Source organism: Akebia trifoliata, chromosome 2, assembly GCF_017979445.1.
Source record: "Akebia trifoliata isolate Shusen 1 chromosome 2, ASM1797944v1, whole genome shotgun sequence".
NCBI classification, from domain to species: domain Eukaryota; kingdom Viridiplantae; phylum Streptophyta; class Magnoliopsida; order Ranunculales; family Lardizabalaceae; genus Akebia; species Akebia trifoliata.
The window spans coordinates 1,470,255-1,487,391 of NC_141376.1; the positions used below are offsets into that span (position 1 = coordinate 1,470,255).

Below are 17,137 nucleotides of genomic sequence, written 5' to 3' on the forward strand. Positions count from 1 at the left end.
TTGAATCGAAATCATTTATATGAGAAAGTTCTATTCATTTGATACCTATTGAATTTGTTTTATAATATTCGATATGTATCTCCTAAATCAAATTTGTAATGTTTAGTAGATATATATCGAATCTGTTTGATAATATTATGTAAGTACCTACAACTTTGCTAAAACAAATTCAATCTGAACCTACCAAATAAACCTATTAAAAATCTTCAAATTCTTCAATCCAAAATCATAGTTTTTGAAGGTTTTCCTAGTGATTTTTTCATCTTCTTTCATGATATAATGCAAACAAATTAAAAAATATATAAGAAATTTTAAAGAAATAATATAATTTAAAAAAAAATACTTAAATCTAATCTCTATTAATTCAATCTCTTACAAAACACAAAAGGATATGAATATGAAGTGAGAGAGACAGAAGAAAAAGAAGAAGAAGAAGAAGAAGAAGAAGAACAACAACAACGAGTTGGAGTTGGGTATATTAAAATGTGTGCATTGAGAATTTTATCAAAAAGGTAAAAATACAAATTTTATTTTATTTTTTTTACATTTTATTTATAGTTTAATGGGTACGCAGAGTATATTTGGTGTGTGCAAATAGTCGCTTCCAAAGAAAACCTCAAACCTCTCCGTCATAAAATAAAAAAATAAATAGACGGTTGAGATTAGTGGGAACATACAAATATTGTACAGATGAGTAACTATCGTTGAAGTATCATAATATAGTTTCTAGAGATACGTTTGTACTGGAATCCCTGGAGTCGCACTGTTTCTTAGAGAGGGTGACCCCGGATCCTCAAATCGGTTATCGGGTGGCCCTGATTTGAAACCACAAGGAGCAGCTGTTCGACTCGATTCGAATTTCGAAGGGCGTTGCAGAAGCGGCTAACCAAGGAGTGTTTTGCTGAGTTGAGATGTCGAGCGAGAACGAAGAGGGGGCGCATGTTAGCCCTAGCGCCGAGGATGCGCAGGTTATCGCCGATGTGGTCCTTTCTTTGCCTGCTCACGCAATAGAGGACTTGTTATCCATCGGGGTTCGTTTTCTTCTTCCTCTATACTTAATTTTTTTATTTTTTATTTGTAGAAAAATAAAAATTGCCTTTGATTTTCTTTAATTATTTCTTTTCAGTATTGCAGAATGTTTAAGAACCAATTTCTTTAAAAAACCGGATTGGGCTGACCTTTTCAACCACTAAACTGATCCCAAAATTGGTCTTGATGAACTAAGTGTGATTAAGTTCTTCAAACTAGTACACTATTAATTTAAGTAAATTATTTGAAAAAAAATTCTCTAGTCCAGCCACTCTGATTGGTTGATGATTTTGGTATAAAATTATTGATAGGAAGAAGGATCTTTGTCAGTATTTATTTCATAGAAGATGAGATTATCTAACCTTGGGGTTCTATCTAATCTCACTATATGTGCTTTGTGTGCAAACACTCTCTTCAGTAGCCATATGAGAATGTTATTACTTGATGAATTAAGTTTCTGTGTTACATTACAGGTATGTGTTCGATGCATCTTGCGACTCTTTGGGGTTCATGGACATGCTTATTCTTGCTCATCCCTTTCGCCATCAATCTTATATTCGACTCTTAAAGAAACAAAAAGTTCCCACAATCACTTGGTGGAAAATGGACTTAAAGAAAATCAACATTCAAATAGCCAACATTCTTCTCAGGAGTTGGCAATTGAGCCAGTATTTTGCAGAATTTGTTTAGGTGTATTGCAATTTTCTTGTAGCCAAGAGAAAGAAACATTGGTGAAAAAAGATCGTAATAGTGACTTTGCAGTATCAATTGCTGAATTATTAAAGCGAGAGGGCCATGAGATCGATAGCTTTTCCCTTGAAATATCAATTCCACCAATTATTTTGGAAAACGAACAAGCTATTCGGTAACATGCCTTTCTTGGATAATCTCTCTATCTGTTTTGATTATTGCTTGTGAATATATGAATTGAGTTATGTTGTATGCGTTTTAAGGGTGTTTTTTTTCTTGAAATGGAATGCTTTTGATCTCCCTCCCATGAGAGTACTCATTCTTGGAAGAAAGAAAGAGCCTTTAATTTTTAATTGTGAAAAAGAATAAAGAAAGAAAGAGAACGACCTTACAACGCACTTCCAAAGTCTTTGAATCCTTATAAGGGAGGAGCTGTTTGGACTTTGGATGCACCCTAAAGTGTGTGCATTATCCAGTTTTTCCTGTCTTAATGGGCTAGATATCCATTCTGCTTCCTTTCACTTTCTCACCACCACTCCTATAACAAGCGGAATCTTTAGAACTATTACGCCCCCCCCCCCCCCCCCCCCCCCCCCATCATGACCATGAGTCCATGACTCTTGTATTCTGTTTGCTAATACTTGTAAGTTATGTTATATGGATACTTTAAAATAAATACTTTTCATATAAATGGTGTACCCATACCATTGGATCCATATCATTGTATTTGGCTATCATAGCTTCTAAGTTTCTTTATATTTATATTTTTTTTATTTCTAATATATTCCGCTGTTAATAAATTTTAAATTACAATCTTTATTTGCATATAATTAAGAAATCATTTTCACCATTTTATATATCTTTTACCTCCCTCTCGTTCCTTTTGTTTACTTCGCAACCATAGTTCCTTCCATCTTATAATCTTGGCAGCCTTAGTCCCTTCCATTTTATAATTTGTATTTATTTATGAGTTTGGCGTCCTTTATTAATACAACAGCAACAACAACAAAGCCTCATCTCAAAGGTTTTGGGTCGGTTAGGGGTTCTCTATTAGAATAAACCTTTTTACTGATAAAAATATTTACAATATGCACTAATAATTTATTCGCAACCATTTTCCCACTCCTCTGTAGTTGAAGCTAGCACTGCTTCAGCTTCTTGCAACTAGGTTTTGGATGGGGAGTATAGATGATCCAGAACATTGGCTGGTTCACAAATTAGGTGTATTATTTTTTACTTATTATAAATTTCTTGTAAAATGTATCATACAACCGAACATTTTAAAGATTCAGTAGAATTCGTATCTTTTTATACTAGTCTAATTATTGATGCATTATGTATCGCATACATGTATTATTTTTCAATTGATTGAAAAATGTCATTTCTAATACAAAAATTAGAAAATAAGAATTTTAATTTTTCTTTTTTTGGTTTTTTTCCTTTTTTTTTTTCTTTTGTCTTTTTTATTTGTGCCGGATTTCTGAAAGAATATTTCAATGACAAACATGAATTGTTCTCAAACTTTTTCAGTGCTATATTACTGAATTCCTAATTATGATCTGGAGATGGAACAACCATGTATTTCTTTTAAGATGGCTTGAGAAACTACAAATCTTGCAAGCTAATTGATGTGCATCCCGGCTTCCTGACTTTATTCTATTTCTGTAACCTGATCCTTGTGGCATTTCAAAGAGTATTTGTTTGAATATTTTTTTAAAAGAAAATTGTAAGTATTTGGTTATGAATTTTATGTTCTTCACCACTGATTTTAACTAGAACAGCATTTTATTTACTAAACACCGATGAGTGTCTTTTTATGGGTTATTTAAAATTCATAAATAAACACCCTCGTAACTTGTTCTATTACATATCTACGTTTTAGATATTGGAAGTTTGAGTCACTGCTAGTCTTTCAAAATAAAGTAATAACAGTGTATGATTGGTCAAAGTTTGTATTCTTTTCAATTTTTGTAGGTTGTATATGAAAAGGAAGTATGGATCTGAACTTTGGTTCCAAGAGAAGTTTCTTACTGAACACATTTCTGTGAAGGATGCCTTGAAATTGTCAATAACAAATTCACTTGAAACCTTGTTGGTAATACAAAATTCTGTTCTCCTTTTTGATTAGTAATACAAAATCTTCTTCTTTGTGTTATTATATAAAATGCTGAGTTTTTTCACACAAATTATTTTTAGAGGGAAAGGACTTGAAAATATGAGGGCCTACATAAGTAGAATCTAGAGGAACTAATGGAGCCTGTAAAAGATAGAAGCTTCCAATATATTGACTTGACAATCTTCGTTAAATCCCCCTTACAAATTGAAGTTCTGCAGGGTGTTAAATCTGGGGTGTGCTCTTTCCGTATTCGTCTGACATACACTCACACTAAGGCATCATTAGAGCCTCCAAATTTCCTAGAAAAGGACCAGGGCTGCAAGAGAAGGAAAACAGGCACGTCATTTGTCATATTGATAAAAAAAATTCTGTACTTAGATTCTGCAATAATGGCCAAATGAATGTTTCTTTGTCATTTAAAACCTTTAGCTATATTATTAAGTAGTTCACTGCATTCTTCTTATAATAATGTGATGCAACTGATATGTTGCAATTGATGAAAAAAACTTGTGCATGACTAGATGGTTGCTCTCAGTGTAAGCTTTTTGGCACTATAAATTTGTAAAAAAATGTTGTATTTTGCTTATACCAATGATTCTTATGCTCATAGGATGTATGGTGGAATGCTTGCCACACGATGGGAGGAAAAGGAAAATATAATCCTACCTCAGTGATCTCATAAGTGAAAAATCAAGTCATAGAATGATCCTAGCCTCAATTTCATTTATTTGTGAAGGAAGACTAAAATTTTTTGGGAACAAAGGAGCAATCTTTTTTCAAAATTTAGAACGTGATAATTTTGAGGAATTGGTGTTTGATCACTGGAAAATCAATTTAGTGGATCAGGCGTGAAATCCAAAATTTGATTTATCAAACAATGCCTTCTGTAGTGAAATTTGTTATGATAGTATATATGGTCAAATCCTATATGTTTCAGTATTCCTTCCAGTTACTACTTCACAGGTGCCATAACTTTATTTCATATTAATTGGTATTTTGACATTTTGGTTATGGAGTTCATCAGCATTCTTGTCCCCAATTGCTTTAGCAGAACAAAATAATTGAGAGAAAATATTATCACAATGTTGGAGAAGATTTAATGCCTCGAGGTCATTTTTTGGTAAGTAATGCTTCATTGTGACTCCCTTCTGGAATGGCATTTTGTACCATGTGGAGACTAAAGATATTTAAAAGATTGAGCATATATCGATAACAAAATAGGATTATGATAATAGATGAAAAATGTTAGTTGAGGAAGAAATTTAATGTGAAACTTGAATAAAAGTGAAGGCAAGGAATCTGATATCTTGACCTGGCTACTTTCCAAGAATGAACACCATCTGTAAAGAAAGAGCTAACATTACAGAACAGGATCACAAATTTTGCATATGAGGTCATATTTCGAATATTTAATCTTCATAATTAAAATTTTTTGTTGGGCGTAATTGTCTCTTATTTTGTTTTACTTGCCATTATGTTTGTATTTCGTCCCTTGCATACAACTATTTCCAGATATTATAGGTTTCTTCAGCTCCATATATTTTCCTAGTAGTTATTGATCTTGTTAATAGTTTACCTGCTGAACCTTTCAGACATGAGAGTGACTTAGCAGATTGAAACAGGCACAGAGGCGAGTTTAAACAATGTTGATAGCTCACAAGTTCCTCAGACAGAATGTTCGGAACATTCTGACAGTGAATTGGATGCAGTTACTCACAGGTCTCTTAATGGTTTGCATAATCTTGTTGTTTGTGAGCACCTCAAATCGCTGCCAGAGAAGGTACTTCTATTGTCAGCCTATAGCATTACTATTTGAATAGGCTTAATGTGGTAACTAACAAGCCATTAAATCGTAGTTGTTTCTTGTTTTCAATACCATGGATCTTGCACTTCGTGGTGGTGGAACTCTGCTGACAGTAGCAATGCAGTTTTCTGTTACTAACACCATTCATATTCAGATTGATTTGATGTTTCCCTTGTCTAATTTTAATGTTGTGTCTTATTCATTTGAGTTTGGTTCTTTTGCCAGGTCAACCAACCTTGCAACTTGGTGTTTCATTGCTATAGAACCCCTATTTATATTGGTGGGAGATACTTGAAGGTATGCTACTGATAATGTACTGAGTAACTTAATTGAACACCTGTGCGGCAAGCATGTAATATTGATGATACCAAGATACACTTATTGAATTTTTCTTGGGTACTGTTTCCTTATCTATCATCGTGCTGCATAAAAAATAATCAATGCCCCCAAAATATACAAATTTTGACATTCTGTGTCAGCTTACACAAACAAAGATTAGTTTGCTACCTTATACAACTACTAATATGATGTTTAAGTAATATTTGTTCCATCTTCATAATTTATATTATATATGTACTGGTCTTCCATTATTAAACTTTCTCCCTAAATATGTTGGCCACTATTGAACTTGCAATTCATGTTTTTACTATTTGCACCACAGTACTCAAGAAATGTGAGTCAGACACGGTGGATCATTGAAGATGAAAGAATGGGAGAAGCATCCGTTGAGGTACCATCTAATCCTGTAACCCTAAACAAGCATGTGTATACAAAATTGCAATTGAAGAGCGTACAACCTCATGGTACTTATTCTGTAGGAAATAATAGGAAGCAGCATTCTTCCTATATGTCGAGGCGACAACTACAAGTTTCATGCTGCTGGTAGAGAAGATATTGATGTACTACACAAGACCTGTTTTTCTTTACTGTGTGCATGGATTTGATGAATACTCTTCTTATCAAGAACAACTTGTTTGTCTAGGTGCGAATGTTGGGTTCAGGTCGACCTTTCCTGGTTGAAGTACAAAATGCACGCCATGTTCCATCTAAGGAGTCTATCAAAGAAATGGAAGAGAAGATTAACAACTCAAAAGTCAAATTAGTAAGTTCAGTGGCTTGTTATGTAAAAAACCACCCATTCATGTACTTTCACTGGTGGTTGTGTTGAATTTTCCATCTGAATTGGAGAGAGGAATTTCTTATACAAAAAAGTTATACAATCAGGTTAGGGTAAGAAACCTGAAGGAGGTGGGTAGTCAAGGGTGGACCCTGATGCGTGAAGGAGAGGCAGAGAAACAGGTTATCTTTTTTTTCTTAATGGTCAATATGCCATCATTATGTTACCATTTACCATATTATCTTTTTAGCTTTGTTCTAGAAAATTAGGCCTTGGATGGGCTTATTGTTATATTCCCGTTGTATTTCATGCAGAAGCAATATGCTGCATTAGTATGGATTTCTCGCCCACTTGAGGATGAGGACCTGCAGACTATATCTTTGCTTAAAGACATGGTAGGTACTATGCAAGGCTTCTCATTATGCTATATAAAAATTCAAATGTCCATCTTGTGTTCTTGTTATTCCATTTTCTTTCTTGTATGTAGATTATTGATTTATTCATGTGCCTGTACGGTCAGTGTTAAATAGAAGAACTACTTGTGTCAAGATCTTTTTGTGATAAGTAATACTTATGTCAAGATTGGTGCTTCAAACCGATTAATATTTTAGGTTTATAAAGGCTAGGCTGAGGTGACTAATTCTTAGATTGTTGGATATATTTGTCTGATTGTCCAATACAATGTCATAGATCAGATGGTGATGCCCAGCCGATCAGGTTGCTTTTTTGGCTTATTAGGTGATACTAAACTTTTTTTTTTTTTTTTGTGTTGTCAATTACCTCATCTAGTTGGGATCTCATTCAATAATGGCACCAAACTTCTATTTTCTCCAAAAGCAGTTGATATCACTGATTTCAAATCTTCTTAAGTTGTCTCCTTTGTAATGAGTTTGTTTCTTTGTTTCCTCAGCATATTTTGCAGAGAACTCCAGTTAGGGTGCTGCATCGCCGAAGTCCATTAGAACGTGAAAAGCTTATTCATTGGTAGGACTCCAATATTAGTTGTTAGCATATAATTTGTTTTGGCGTCCTCATTTGTCTGTTCTGAAGAAAACTAATAAGATGTGTTCTCTTCCTAGGATGACAATTGAGAGGATTGTTGGAAGCTCTCAGTATTTTCTATTGCATTTATGTACTCAGGTACATTTTTTCTCGAGTCTTTAACTGTTAATTATTAAAATAAATTGCAGTTTTTTATGTAGAATTACTACTGAATATATTAATTGATGCTGGGAGCAAGTGAAATTATTCTCTCTAGTAATAAAATACCATCCAATGTCTTTTCCAAGCCAAGTTTGCATACCTTGCCCACCTTTCCCATTGTCCTATTTCTTCAGCTGCACTCCTCCGCCATAAGGGTGCCATCAGTTTCTTATTATTAACAAATATGGTCCTTGTGAGGATTACACCACACCACTGAAAAGTTCTATATTACTGAGAATTTTAGAAATAATCTTATGAACACCTTGCAAAAAATTAGATGGGCCTGTAATCATTAGGCTCCACTGTGTTTTCTTTCTTTGAATTGAGGGCAACGAAGGTGATGTTATACTTTTATTAATCTTCCCCCTATTATATAACTCGTTGAATATGATATACTAAAATCAAAGGAAGTTCCAGGAAATCAAATAATTATGCGGTGCATTAAGGGCTTTAATGACAATTGTAATGCTTAATAATTCTACAGCTGGAGTATTAGTTCATGAAGTGTTATGTGAGGAAGATGTATAGGATTCATCCCCTTCTTTGAACTCTGATTTGTATTCATCATATATAGACTTATCAATAATAGAACAGGATCCATTTTGCATCATATCTAAGGGATTCCTAGGTTTGGGCCTAAGAAGCAATGTCGCTTGATCATTATCAAACTGACAGCAATCTTACTGTTCATGAGGATTCCACCATAATGCCTTATTCTAATAGTCTATGAACTAGATCAAAATCATTCTCAATGAATTCATAATAAGTAATCCAATTTTTTAAATTTTTTTTCCATTGGGTCTAGGTAGAGTGCAATGCATGGTACAAGCAGAAAGCTTTCGCATAGAAGATTTTTGTTTTTTGCTTTCCCCACTACCAATAGAAAGTGTGTTTTCTCCTCGAAATTAGATTTTGAGTGGTTCTACCATACTTTGTCACGTGTAACTGATGGTATTCCATGTACAGGCGGGAACATATATTAAGGAATTTGTTCATGGCGATCTTGGACGCACCCAGCCAAGGTAGGGCAATGTTAATTGATTCCATCTTGTTTATTTATCTTCTTTGTGGTTGCCAAAGTTAATTTTATTATTTAACTAATTACAACCATATTTTTATGATATAAAAATGCTGCTATGAGTAACCCTGCACCCCTCTGATTCACCTTAGGAATTTAGAATCGGATCAGACTTTTTCATATTTTTTTTGTTTTTTCTGCCTATATAATTTATTGTATTTTGCAGTGTTGGTTCGATTCTAGGTTGTAGGGCAGAGATAGTGCAACTTGATGTTACAGATGTGAAGATGGACTGCTTTAACTAATGAGGCTATGTGATAATCAAGATTCAAGGTTCAACCTACTTCAATTTACATGCTACACGAGGTTTTAAATTGTCGGTGAAATTACATGTTTAATGCTCTAACTTTATTGACGTTTATGTGATTCTAATCACCAATTATGGTCATTAAGTTATTTTCTTTAAAGTCTTTGCACATGATGTACCAAGAAGATATTTTATTTTTATACCTTGAAAAAAATAAAGTTAAAAGGCTGTAGAAGAACATTATGACGATCCAAAAGAATGTGAATTGACACTGAAAGTGGCTATTAAGTAATTTTTAATAACAGAAAACATAGTTTTGCACGTACTGAAAAATGGAGGAATGAAATCTGTTTAGTTGACACCAAATCATTAGGATAAATGATGGTGAGACCGTTTCCTTTCTGCTTTGGTTTGTCTGGAGATCATTGGCTTTCCTGCAAATGAAGGATCATTCTCTGCACGACTAGCTCAACCTATACCATATCCGCACCACTTGTTCAACCTATGCACAACTTGACCAAATGGATTCCAGTGAACAGATCCAGTTTCTTGTCATTAATTCCCATTAAATTATAGAAATTCAAAGCTTATAATTGTGCAGGCCTGGCGCATATTCAATCTCCCATGATTGGTTCCATGTCTTAACGTGTGGATGATAGCAGTAAAAATGACAATCTCCCCTTGATGGAGCCTATGCCCAATGTGAGGATATTAACATTAAAAATAGTGGTTGCACCACCACTGTACAAGGGTTATTGGTTGTAAAAGTATACCGAATATGCAATTAATAAGGGTCTATAAGCAAAAGAACCAATCGTTTAACATCTAATGCTGTGATCATGGCCATTGAACCAGCTCTCTGAAAAAATTATATTCCCATTACACTATCCATTTAAGATAATCAATATTTTTCTAAATGTAGCAAGTTTATTTTGTCATTCTCATCTGAGATGTGAATTGTTACCGTTTGATTTGGCTTCTAGATGGGAAACCTAATGATTTTCACTCAGGGTATAGCCCATCCCCCACCAATAATGCTCAACACAATAAATGGAAATTACCAGTAGGGCTTTTTCTCAAGTGAAAGATGGACTCGAACTTGAAAAGAATTAGAAATAGAAAAAGTACTGGCACACAAATTAATTGGGTACATCCATTCCCAACAATTAACCAGGTACACCTATTTGCCCCAAACAAACACCACCAATCAGACTACTAGCAACATCTTTATCCAATGCAAATTACCTTATTAATCAACCAACAAACTTGAATCCTGTTCATCATAGGCCGTTGCCTCCTATGCAGCTGGTTCGAGAGATGCAATAAAAATCTTACTTCTATATAGAATTAATCTTTCAACAACAAAAAAAAATATATATATAGCCAACATTGTCTCTCAGGACAACTATGCTGGACTACAGTGCTTACTTCAATTGAGAATATACTAAAAATCTCAGTTTCATCCATGGCATTTCATACTCTCCACATAAAATATACACCAAGTGCAACTGTCTATTGTTGGCACAGATAGCATGATCACATAAATGATAAAAATGAAACTATATCCTGTTTTCCTGTAAGCAGTGTAAATAAGATATGGTTATCTTCAAAAAGGTCATGTAGGGGATAGAAAGAATTAATCCTTGAATACGTCTCAACATTTGCCATAAATTTGCATGATTGATATCCCAATATCTGAAATAGGCCAAAAATTAAAACCACTCAATATATATATTAATAACATAACGATAAATTGAGGGAAAGTGAATCCGGGAAAGAACTTGCCTGCACCAATAGATAGGTGGTACCATCGGATCACTCGGCAACCTGCACAAAATAAATTAGACATCACGCAAGGGTAAAAGTATAATCGTAAAGGATGATTTAAGATCATTCCCATTTTACATCAAACGAGGGTACAGGAAGGTGTCGTTCCTGACTACCGGTGGATTGGGTCCCCATAAGAAAATCTCCAAACAAAAGTAAAGTAAGCATTTGAAATGCAGATATTAAAAGCAAATGGAATTGATATATCAAAGATAGTACTTATTTGACTCCTGATATTTCCTCAATTTTGTAGAACATCTATTTTTTTCCCCTTGGCTGTTAATTAAAATTCTATAGAAGTTTCAGGATTACATGTAGTTAATAAATCATTCAAATAAATGAGGGTACCTCTTTCCTATGTCCACATTGCATACAAATAGCCTCATATATTATTAAAATGAGGGTGCCTCTTTCCAATGTCCGCATTTATTATTGTGTGAAACCCTTTCTGGATTATACTAAGGTCTAAGGTTAAGGATTCCACATTAAGATTTGGATTACCAATTAAGGATTAGGATTAGGATTAGGGTTAAGGACTTAAGGGCACTGTTTCTCCATTATCTTCAGATGCAGAAGACTGGCACAAGATCCATTCCCTATTCAAATATATAATGTGCAGGCATTCTGTAGGCAGTTCGGATTCCCGAATCTTTGCTTCCATTATAACTTCCATTTGCAATTTGGGAACCCTAGAGTTGGACTTAGCAATCTTTTTTTTTTGTTGATAATAGCAATCATACTTACTGCATGACACACACACGCACACACACACACACAAAAAGGCACACAATTTCTTCTACCAATCACTCGGTAAAGGCAACACATGAGTAATGATCACACAATTTATTCTACTAATCACTCAGTAAAGATAACACGAGTAATGATCACAATACAATAAAGAAAAGGAGATAAAATCTCTCAGGAGTCATGACCAAGTACACAATTTCTCACATCTTTTGCTCTGCACTTACCTGGTTGAGAGGGTTGTCCGGAGATTTCTTCCATAGCTTCCATATCATGTCCTTGTATTGTGTGTGAGTCAGACCAGGTTTCTCTTCCTTAAGTTTGGGAAGTTCTGCTTCTTCAAAAGCCTAAATGTAATGGGTAGGTTGAACACATAAAACACAAGAAAATTACAATAATTAGAAAAAATTACAAGAGTATAGGATACTTGCAGAAGAGAATTAGCTCCACTGTTCAATGAATTTGATGATTTACAAGGAAAACATCATAAATCCACACTATCAAACAAGCCAAATGAAGCAAGATTGTAGAAAAAAATGTCAACCAAAAAGAGTTTGATAACCAGATGTCCTCACCCTTGATGATACATCTATGTTTCCTGGGATAAATGTGTTTTAACTTGGCAGTCACATAGCATTTTCCAAGAGCAAGATATTCATCAGGAAAGAAGAACTACAATCATCAAGACCTTATCCCAAAAATTTGGGTAGGCTGAACAAAAATGAATTATAGAACTGATCATTTCATGAGGGAAATTTAGTACAGCGGAATTTATACATCTACCAATTAATACACATGCTATTGTAACTGAACATCTCATTATATGTCACATTAAACATCCATGGAAGCATAGTAATTACTATTTAAAGCCGTCCTCAAAGAGGCAAGGCATCTTCACAGTCCTAGTCTTCTGGTTTCAAGCAACCCAGCTGAATCTGGTTCTAAGAATCTACGTTGGTGAAGGCATCACCAGACCCAACCAAAGAAATATAGGGTCCGACCTTGATCTATGGAGAATAAAATTGTTTTCTCACCAATACTTTTCTCCGTATGAGGACTACACACATTGGTTGTGCTTCAAAGTATAAAAATAAATGGATAGAACCTGTAGGTGTGTGTGTTGTGTATATATATGTACACCAAAAGTTCATATAGATCCTGAACCAAGGTCCTCATTTTGGCCAGGTGGACTACCACATTGGTCCTAAGGGCACCTCAGCCCTCTATTAATGGTTGAGATTAGATTTTAAAAACACTTTTTTCCCCCAAATCAGAGGCCTAAAAAATTGTCATTAAACTCCCAAAGTTAAAAGGTGTTGATCAACGGTGAAAAAAATGTCAGCTTTAAAGTTTTTTGAGTTCTTAAAATTTTGTGCTCTACATCCACGCGGGCACCTGGATGTGTGATCCAATTTGATAAGTCGTCCTTTGGTCCATGCAACTAAATCTCACAATATATACAGTTTTTTTTACAGTGTACATAGCCAATTCCAACAATTACACCCCCAAACTCCTTGGGGCCTATTCACTAATCTGATTCTTTGTCCCTCAGTCCCAATAGGGGGTCGGGGTCTTTCAATTAAGAGGATTACAACAAGGTAGATTTTTTTTTAAATAAGTACAAAATGGTAGATTTCGTTTGTATATCAATATACTCAGAACTAGAAGTTTTGTGATACAATGAATCCAATCTTTCACTGCTTGAAAAAAGTAGACGCGTAAGTAGACTAATTGGCTGAGATACTACATACTAGCTACCCATCAAAAAAAAAAAAAAAACTACATACTAGCTAGGTATATTGAGTGGCTGTTGAATTAAAAATAACACAAAAAAAAAAAAAAACTTTTTTCTTCAAAAGAAATCCAACACCATTGGAACTATATTTCTAATCTTTTTTTTTGCCTCCTATTGAATTTTTTTTTTGTTCCATTGATTTTGATTTTGCTCAGATACCAAGCTACTAAAATAAACAAATGTGATCCTAAGATGCTCATGCAGTTGATACCTGCAAAGACATATGAAGACTTGACAAGCCGGGTATCATTATAGACTTGAGAAGTCGGGAATCATGAGATTCCCGTGTAGGCTGTCCACATGGCACACCAGATAAGGAATAAAATCTAAAATAAAAAACTAATCTTCTCAATTGAGATTGGAATGAAGATATTTTTTGAAAGAAATTCAACCTATGCTTTTGGAGGATTTCTTTCCATTTCTTAATTGTAATCCTCCTTTTTCCCCATTTCAAGGCCCCCAACCCTATTGAAAATAAGGATCAATCTTGCACCAATAAATAAACTATTGAATTGGCTCCAGTGAACTTTGGGATGATATATTAGCCAGAATTGGGTGATTATCCCCTCTTTGCAAAGTATGAGGCACCACTAAAACTCATGATTGTAATGTATATATCCATGCCATGAAGGCTTTCAGGGAAATTCCTTGACATATCCTAATCCAATAATCTAAAATGGTCCAAAAGAACCCTAAATCTCGTGAATTCTTCCTAAACGTCATCTAATACTACTTGATGCGAAAAATTAAATGGTTTAACCAACAATTGAAGTATAATTTCCGAAAGTGTTGTTCCTCAATAAATAATAAATCTTTCCACCTATTTTATCAACAAACCATGATATCAAGCAAATTAAGCACACTTCACACAATTTCCAAACACAAAAATTTTCAGAGGCATGAACGAAACACAGAATCTGCAACTTTGATATAAAAATAATAAAAAAGCAAAAGAAGAAAACCGTACCTTAAATAATGCCTTGAGCCTCCTCTCCGGATGCCGGTCAGCAGGCAGGCTATCAGAAACCGTCATGCTGGCAATCGCATCTTCTACCGAATGAGCTTCAATTAAAGAATCTTCACGATTGGTGTTGGAAACAAGCACCATTCGCTCATACTCCTCTTCATCTGCAGTACGACTATGCCGCTTCTTCGCCTCCTCGGTACGCTTAAGGATCTGGAGCCGCTCCTCCTCACGGCGACGCTGGAGCTCAACTTCTGTGACTTTGGGGACAGGGATGGAGACTCGATTAGCCTTCTTGTCAGGTTTTTTCCCAGCCTTCTCAAGCTCCTTTTCTTCTAGTTCTGCAATCCTTCGTGCCTCGGCTTTGCGAGCGGCGGCCTCGGCTCGCTTCTCGGCTTCGTCCTCACGCTTCTTGGCTGCGCGGGATTTGGAGCCCTCCGCCTCTCGCCAGTACTGTTCTTCCTTCTCACGAGTCTCTCGCACCTTGCGATCTGCCTCTGTGGCGCTCTTTCGTGCCCTAGCTTCTTCTGCTTTGCTGTTCGTCCCCATCTTCTTCGGCATCTTTGCTCTCTCTGTCTCTGTCTCTGTCTCTCTCTCGCTCTGATCGATTAAGTATATTATGGTACGCAATCGGTACTCTGTGGGCGATCTTTTATGAGTCGAGATCCCATACGGTGTGTCTCGTCATAATTTGATTAGGAAATATACACATTGGGTTGCGTGAATGACTTGATTAGGAGCACGAGGTGTCGTAAGCACCAACTAAAAGGTGGCACGTACACACCTATCCTATTTTTAGGAACGGTGATTCCTGACTTGTTATATGCAGAACATAACCGTGGATTATCACTTCACAGATATTGTAACACGTGCCAAGGAACCCACCCACGTGACGATGACACATTATAAACAAAAGAATTGGAATTGATCATGGGAATTTCTTTTTCAACGAAATTCAAATTCCATCTAGAAATGATTGTGGCAAAATACACTATATTAAAAAAAAAAAACATATTAAAAAATTGATTTTCATCGTTAGATTGCAACTATAGTCACACAATTCTCAGAATTTTTCAAAAAATTAGTAAGATTCTCCGAATAAGGAAGCAACCGATTTAATAATCAATGAATTACTGAGTAGTTGCTGAATATTGTAACACTTTCACTATTTGCTCTCAATATTTTATTTTCTTCCATATTCAAATCTTGAGATGAGGTTGAAGACGATTGATTTCGGTAGGAAACCCAAGAAATAGATTGCCAAATAGAGCCCTTAGGTCCATTTCTTCAACAGTGGCTGTAGTCATATATGATTATGAGCAAAGTTGAGGAAGGCAGTTAAAATTGAAAACCATAGTAAATGGTAGTGAAAGAAGACTTGGTGGAGTTTTTTCAACTTAATAAGGCACTAATACACTTAAGAAATACTCAAAGAGGATACAAAATGTGGGACTGTACTTGTATTACTCATTTTTGAGATTGTGATCTTAATATGAATACAAAGGGTACATAGGCTTTAGGAGCAGGAGGCAGTGCCCACATTGTCAGAGCCTAAAGAAGTCCAAAAGAATGGAGAGGTTGCTCATTCAACTTGTGTAGGAGGTTCCCTATTTCATGGATTTTATTTCTAATCTTGAAATTTCCCAAAGTCCCTATTTAGTAGAACTGCACAATATTTGTATGCATTGTATGGGTAAAAGTATACAACTCATCTTAGACAAACGTGTAACACTGTAAGTTTTGTGTTGAATGATGATAGATTATTTCTGTTTGTTTTTAATGGCTTGGCACAAGAAAAAAAAGAAGAAGAAGTAATGTTGAATGCATGCGGTCTTAGTAAGCAGTTGGGTACGTGGCTGACATGGCAAAGACACTGAATCATAGATCATTTTCATCGAGATACATAGGAAAAAGATGTCTGATTTTGTGCCTTTGCCACACCAGCTGCGCATCCAACCGCGTACCAAGATTCATCATTATTAAAAAAAAAAATGGTATCTCAGCTTTAATGAAAGTCATTATCCTTCAGAGAAAATGTTTGGAAGTCTAATGAGATGATATAACTATGAGATGCGCTATCACAGTCTTCAGGAATGTGATCCACATACACATAACAGAATGATTGCTAAAATAGAGTTAAAGGAGTTGGCTCTATGTATAAAAATATTATAATTAGTAGGGAATTTGAAAAGTCTAAATACCTGGGTGACCCCAATCCCATTTTTTGGGTTTGAATCTCTTAGAAGGATCCCAATTAGTTATCTACTTGAGTGTGGCTCGTTAATATACAAGGTCTTATAACATCCATTGCTTACCCGTTACCTGATTCCTCAAGTGATCATATAATGGCAAAATGGCTTGGGTTTGATCAATAATAATTGGATCCGTTTGGATAGGAAGTCTCTCTCTCTCTCAAAACAGTTTACCTTTCGGAAAACGAAAATGTTGGACTGACTTCGTTGGACAATGCAGTGATGTGGCAGTGCATAGAATGGTTATTTCTTTAATTTCTATCTCGAGGAA

The 17,137-nt window shown here is 35.1% G+C and overlaps 2 protein-coding genes across 3 annotated transcripts; one reads left to right on the top strand and one right to left on the bottom strand.

Annotated features, from left to right (window-relative positions):
• The first annotated feature begins 737 nt into the window (after nt 1-737).
• LOC147408631 (Pseudouridine synthase family protein) lies at nt 738-9,444 on the top strand. Of its 2 annotated transcripts, XM_086420140.1 has the most exons (15): nt 739-1,031; nt 1,503-1,894; nt 3,694-3,814; nt 4,054-4,171; nt 5,458-5,615; nt 5,865-5,936; nt 6,301-6,369; nt 6,458-6,538; nt 6,622-6,741; nt 6,864-6,938; nt 7,071-7,151; nt 7,667-7,740; nt 7,836-7,896; nt 8,926-8,981; nt 9,204-9,444. In XM_086420140.1, exons 1-15 carry the CDS (start codon nt 912-914, stop codon nt 9,280-9,282), a joined length of 1,677 nt encoding a protein of 558 aa, XP_086276266.1. In that variant the 5' UTR covers nt 739-911; the 3' UTR covers nt 9,283-9,444. The 2 variants fall into 2 exon arrangements, 1 of the variants encoding a protein (XP_086276266.1); XR_015171127.1 differs by lacking the exon at nt 9,204-9,444 and having other exon boundaries at nt 738-1,031; nt 7,071-7,154; nt 7,665-7,740.
• A 1,282-nt stretch (nt 9,445-10,726) lies between these two features.
• On the bottom strand, nt 10,727-15,293 carry LOC147408632 (coiled-coil protein). The gene is made up of 4 exons (XM_086420161.1): nt 14,618-15,293; nt 12,083-12,202; nt 11,070-11,111; nt 10,727-10,979 (listed from the first exon to the last, which is right to left on the bottom strand). The coding sequence occupies exons 1-3, from the start codon at nt 15,173-15,175 to the stop codon at nt 11,100-11,102; spliced, it is 690 nt and encodes a 229-aa protein (XP_086276287.1). The 5' UTR covers nt 15,176-15,293; the 3' UTR covers nt 10,727-10,979; nt 11,070-11,099.
• Nucleotides 15,294-17,137: the final 1,844 nt, after the last annotated feature.

What these genes read in the sequence shown, in the direction of transcription:
- LOC147408631 (XM_086420140.1), top strand. Translation starts at nt 912, where the DNA reads ATGTCGAGCGAGAACGAAGAGGGGGCGCATGTTAGCCCTAGCGCCGAG. An exon ending in ACAACTCAAAAGTCAAATTA is followed by an intron (nt 6,742 to 6,863) that starts GTAAGTTCAGTG and finishes TTATACAATCAG; the next exon opens with GTTAGGGTAAGAAACCTGAA. An exon ending in TATTGCATTTATGTACTCAG is followed by an intron (nt 7,897 to 8,925) that starts GTACATTTTTTC and finishes TTCCATGTACAG; the next exon opens with GCGGGAACATATATTAAGGA.
- LOC147408632 (XM_086420161.1), bottom strand. Translation starts at nt 15,175, where the DNA reads ATGCCGAAGAAGATGGGGACGAACAGCAAAGCAGAAGAAGCTAGGGCA. An exon ending in GGCTCAAGGCATTATTTAAG is followed by an intron (nt 12,203 to 14,617) that starts GTACGGTTTTCT and finishes CATTACATTTAG; the next exon opens with GCTTTTGAAGAAGCAGAACT.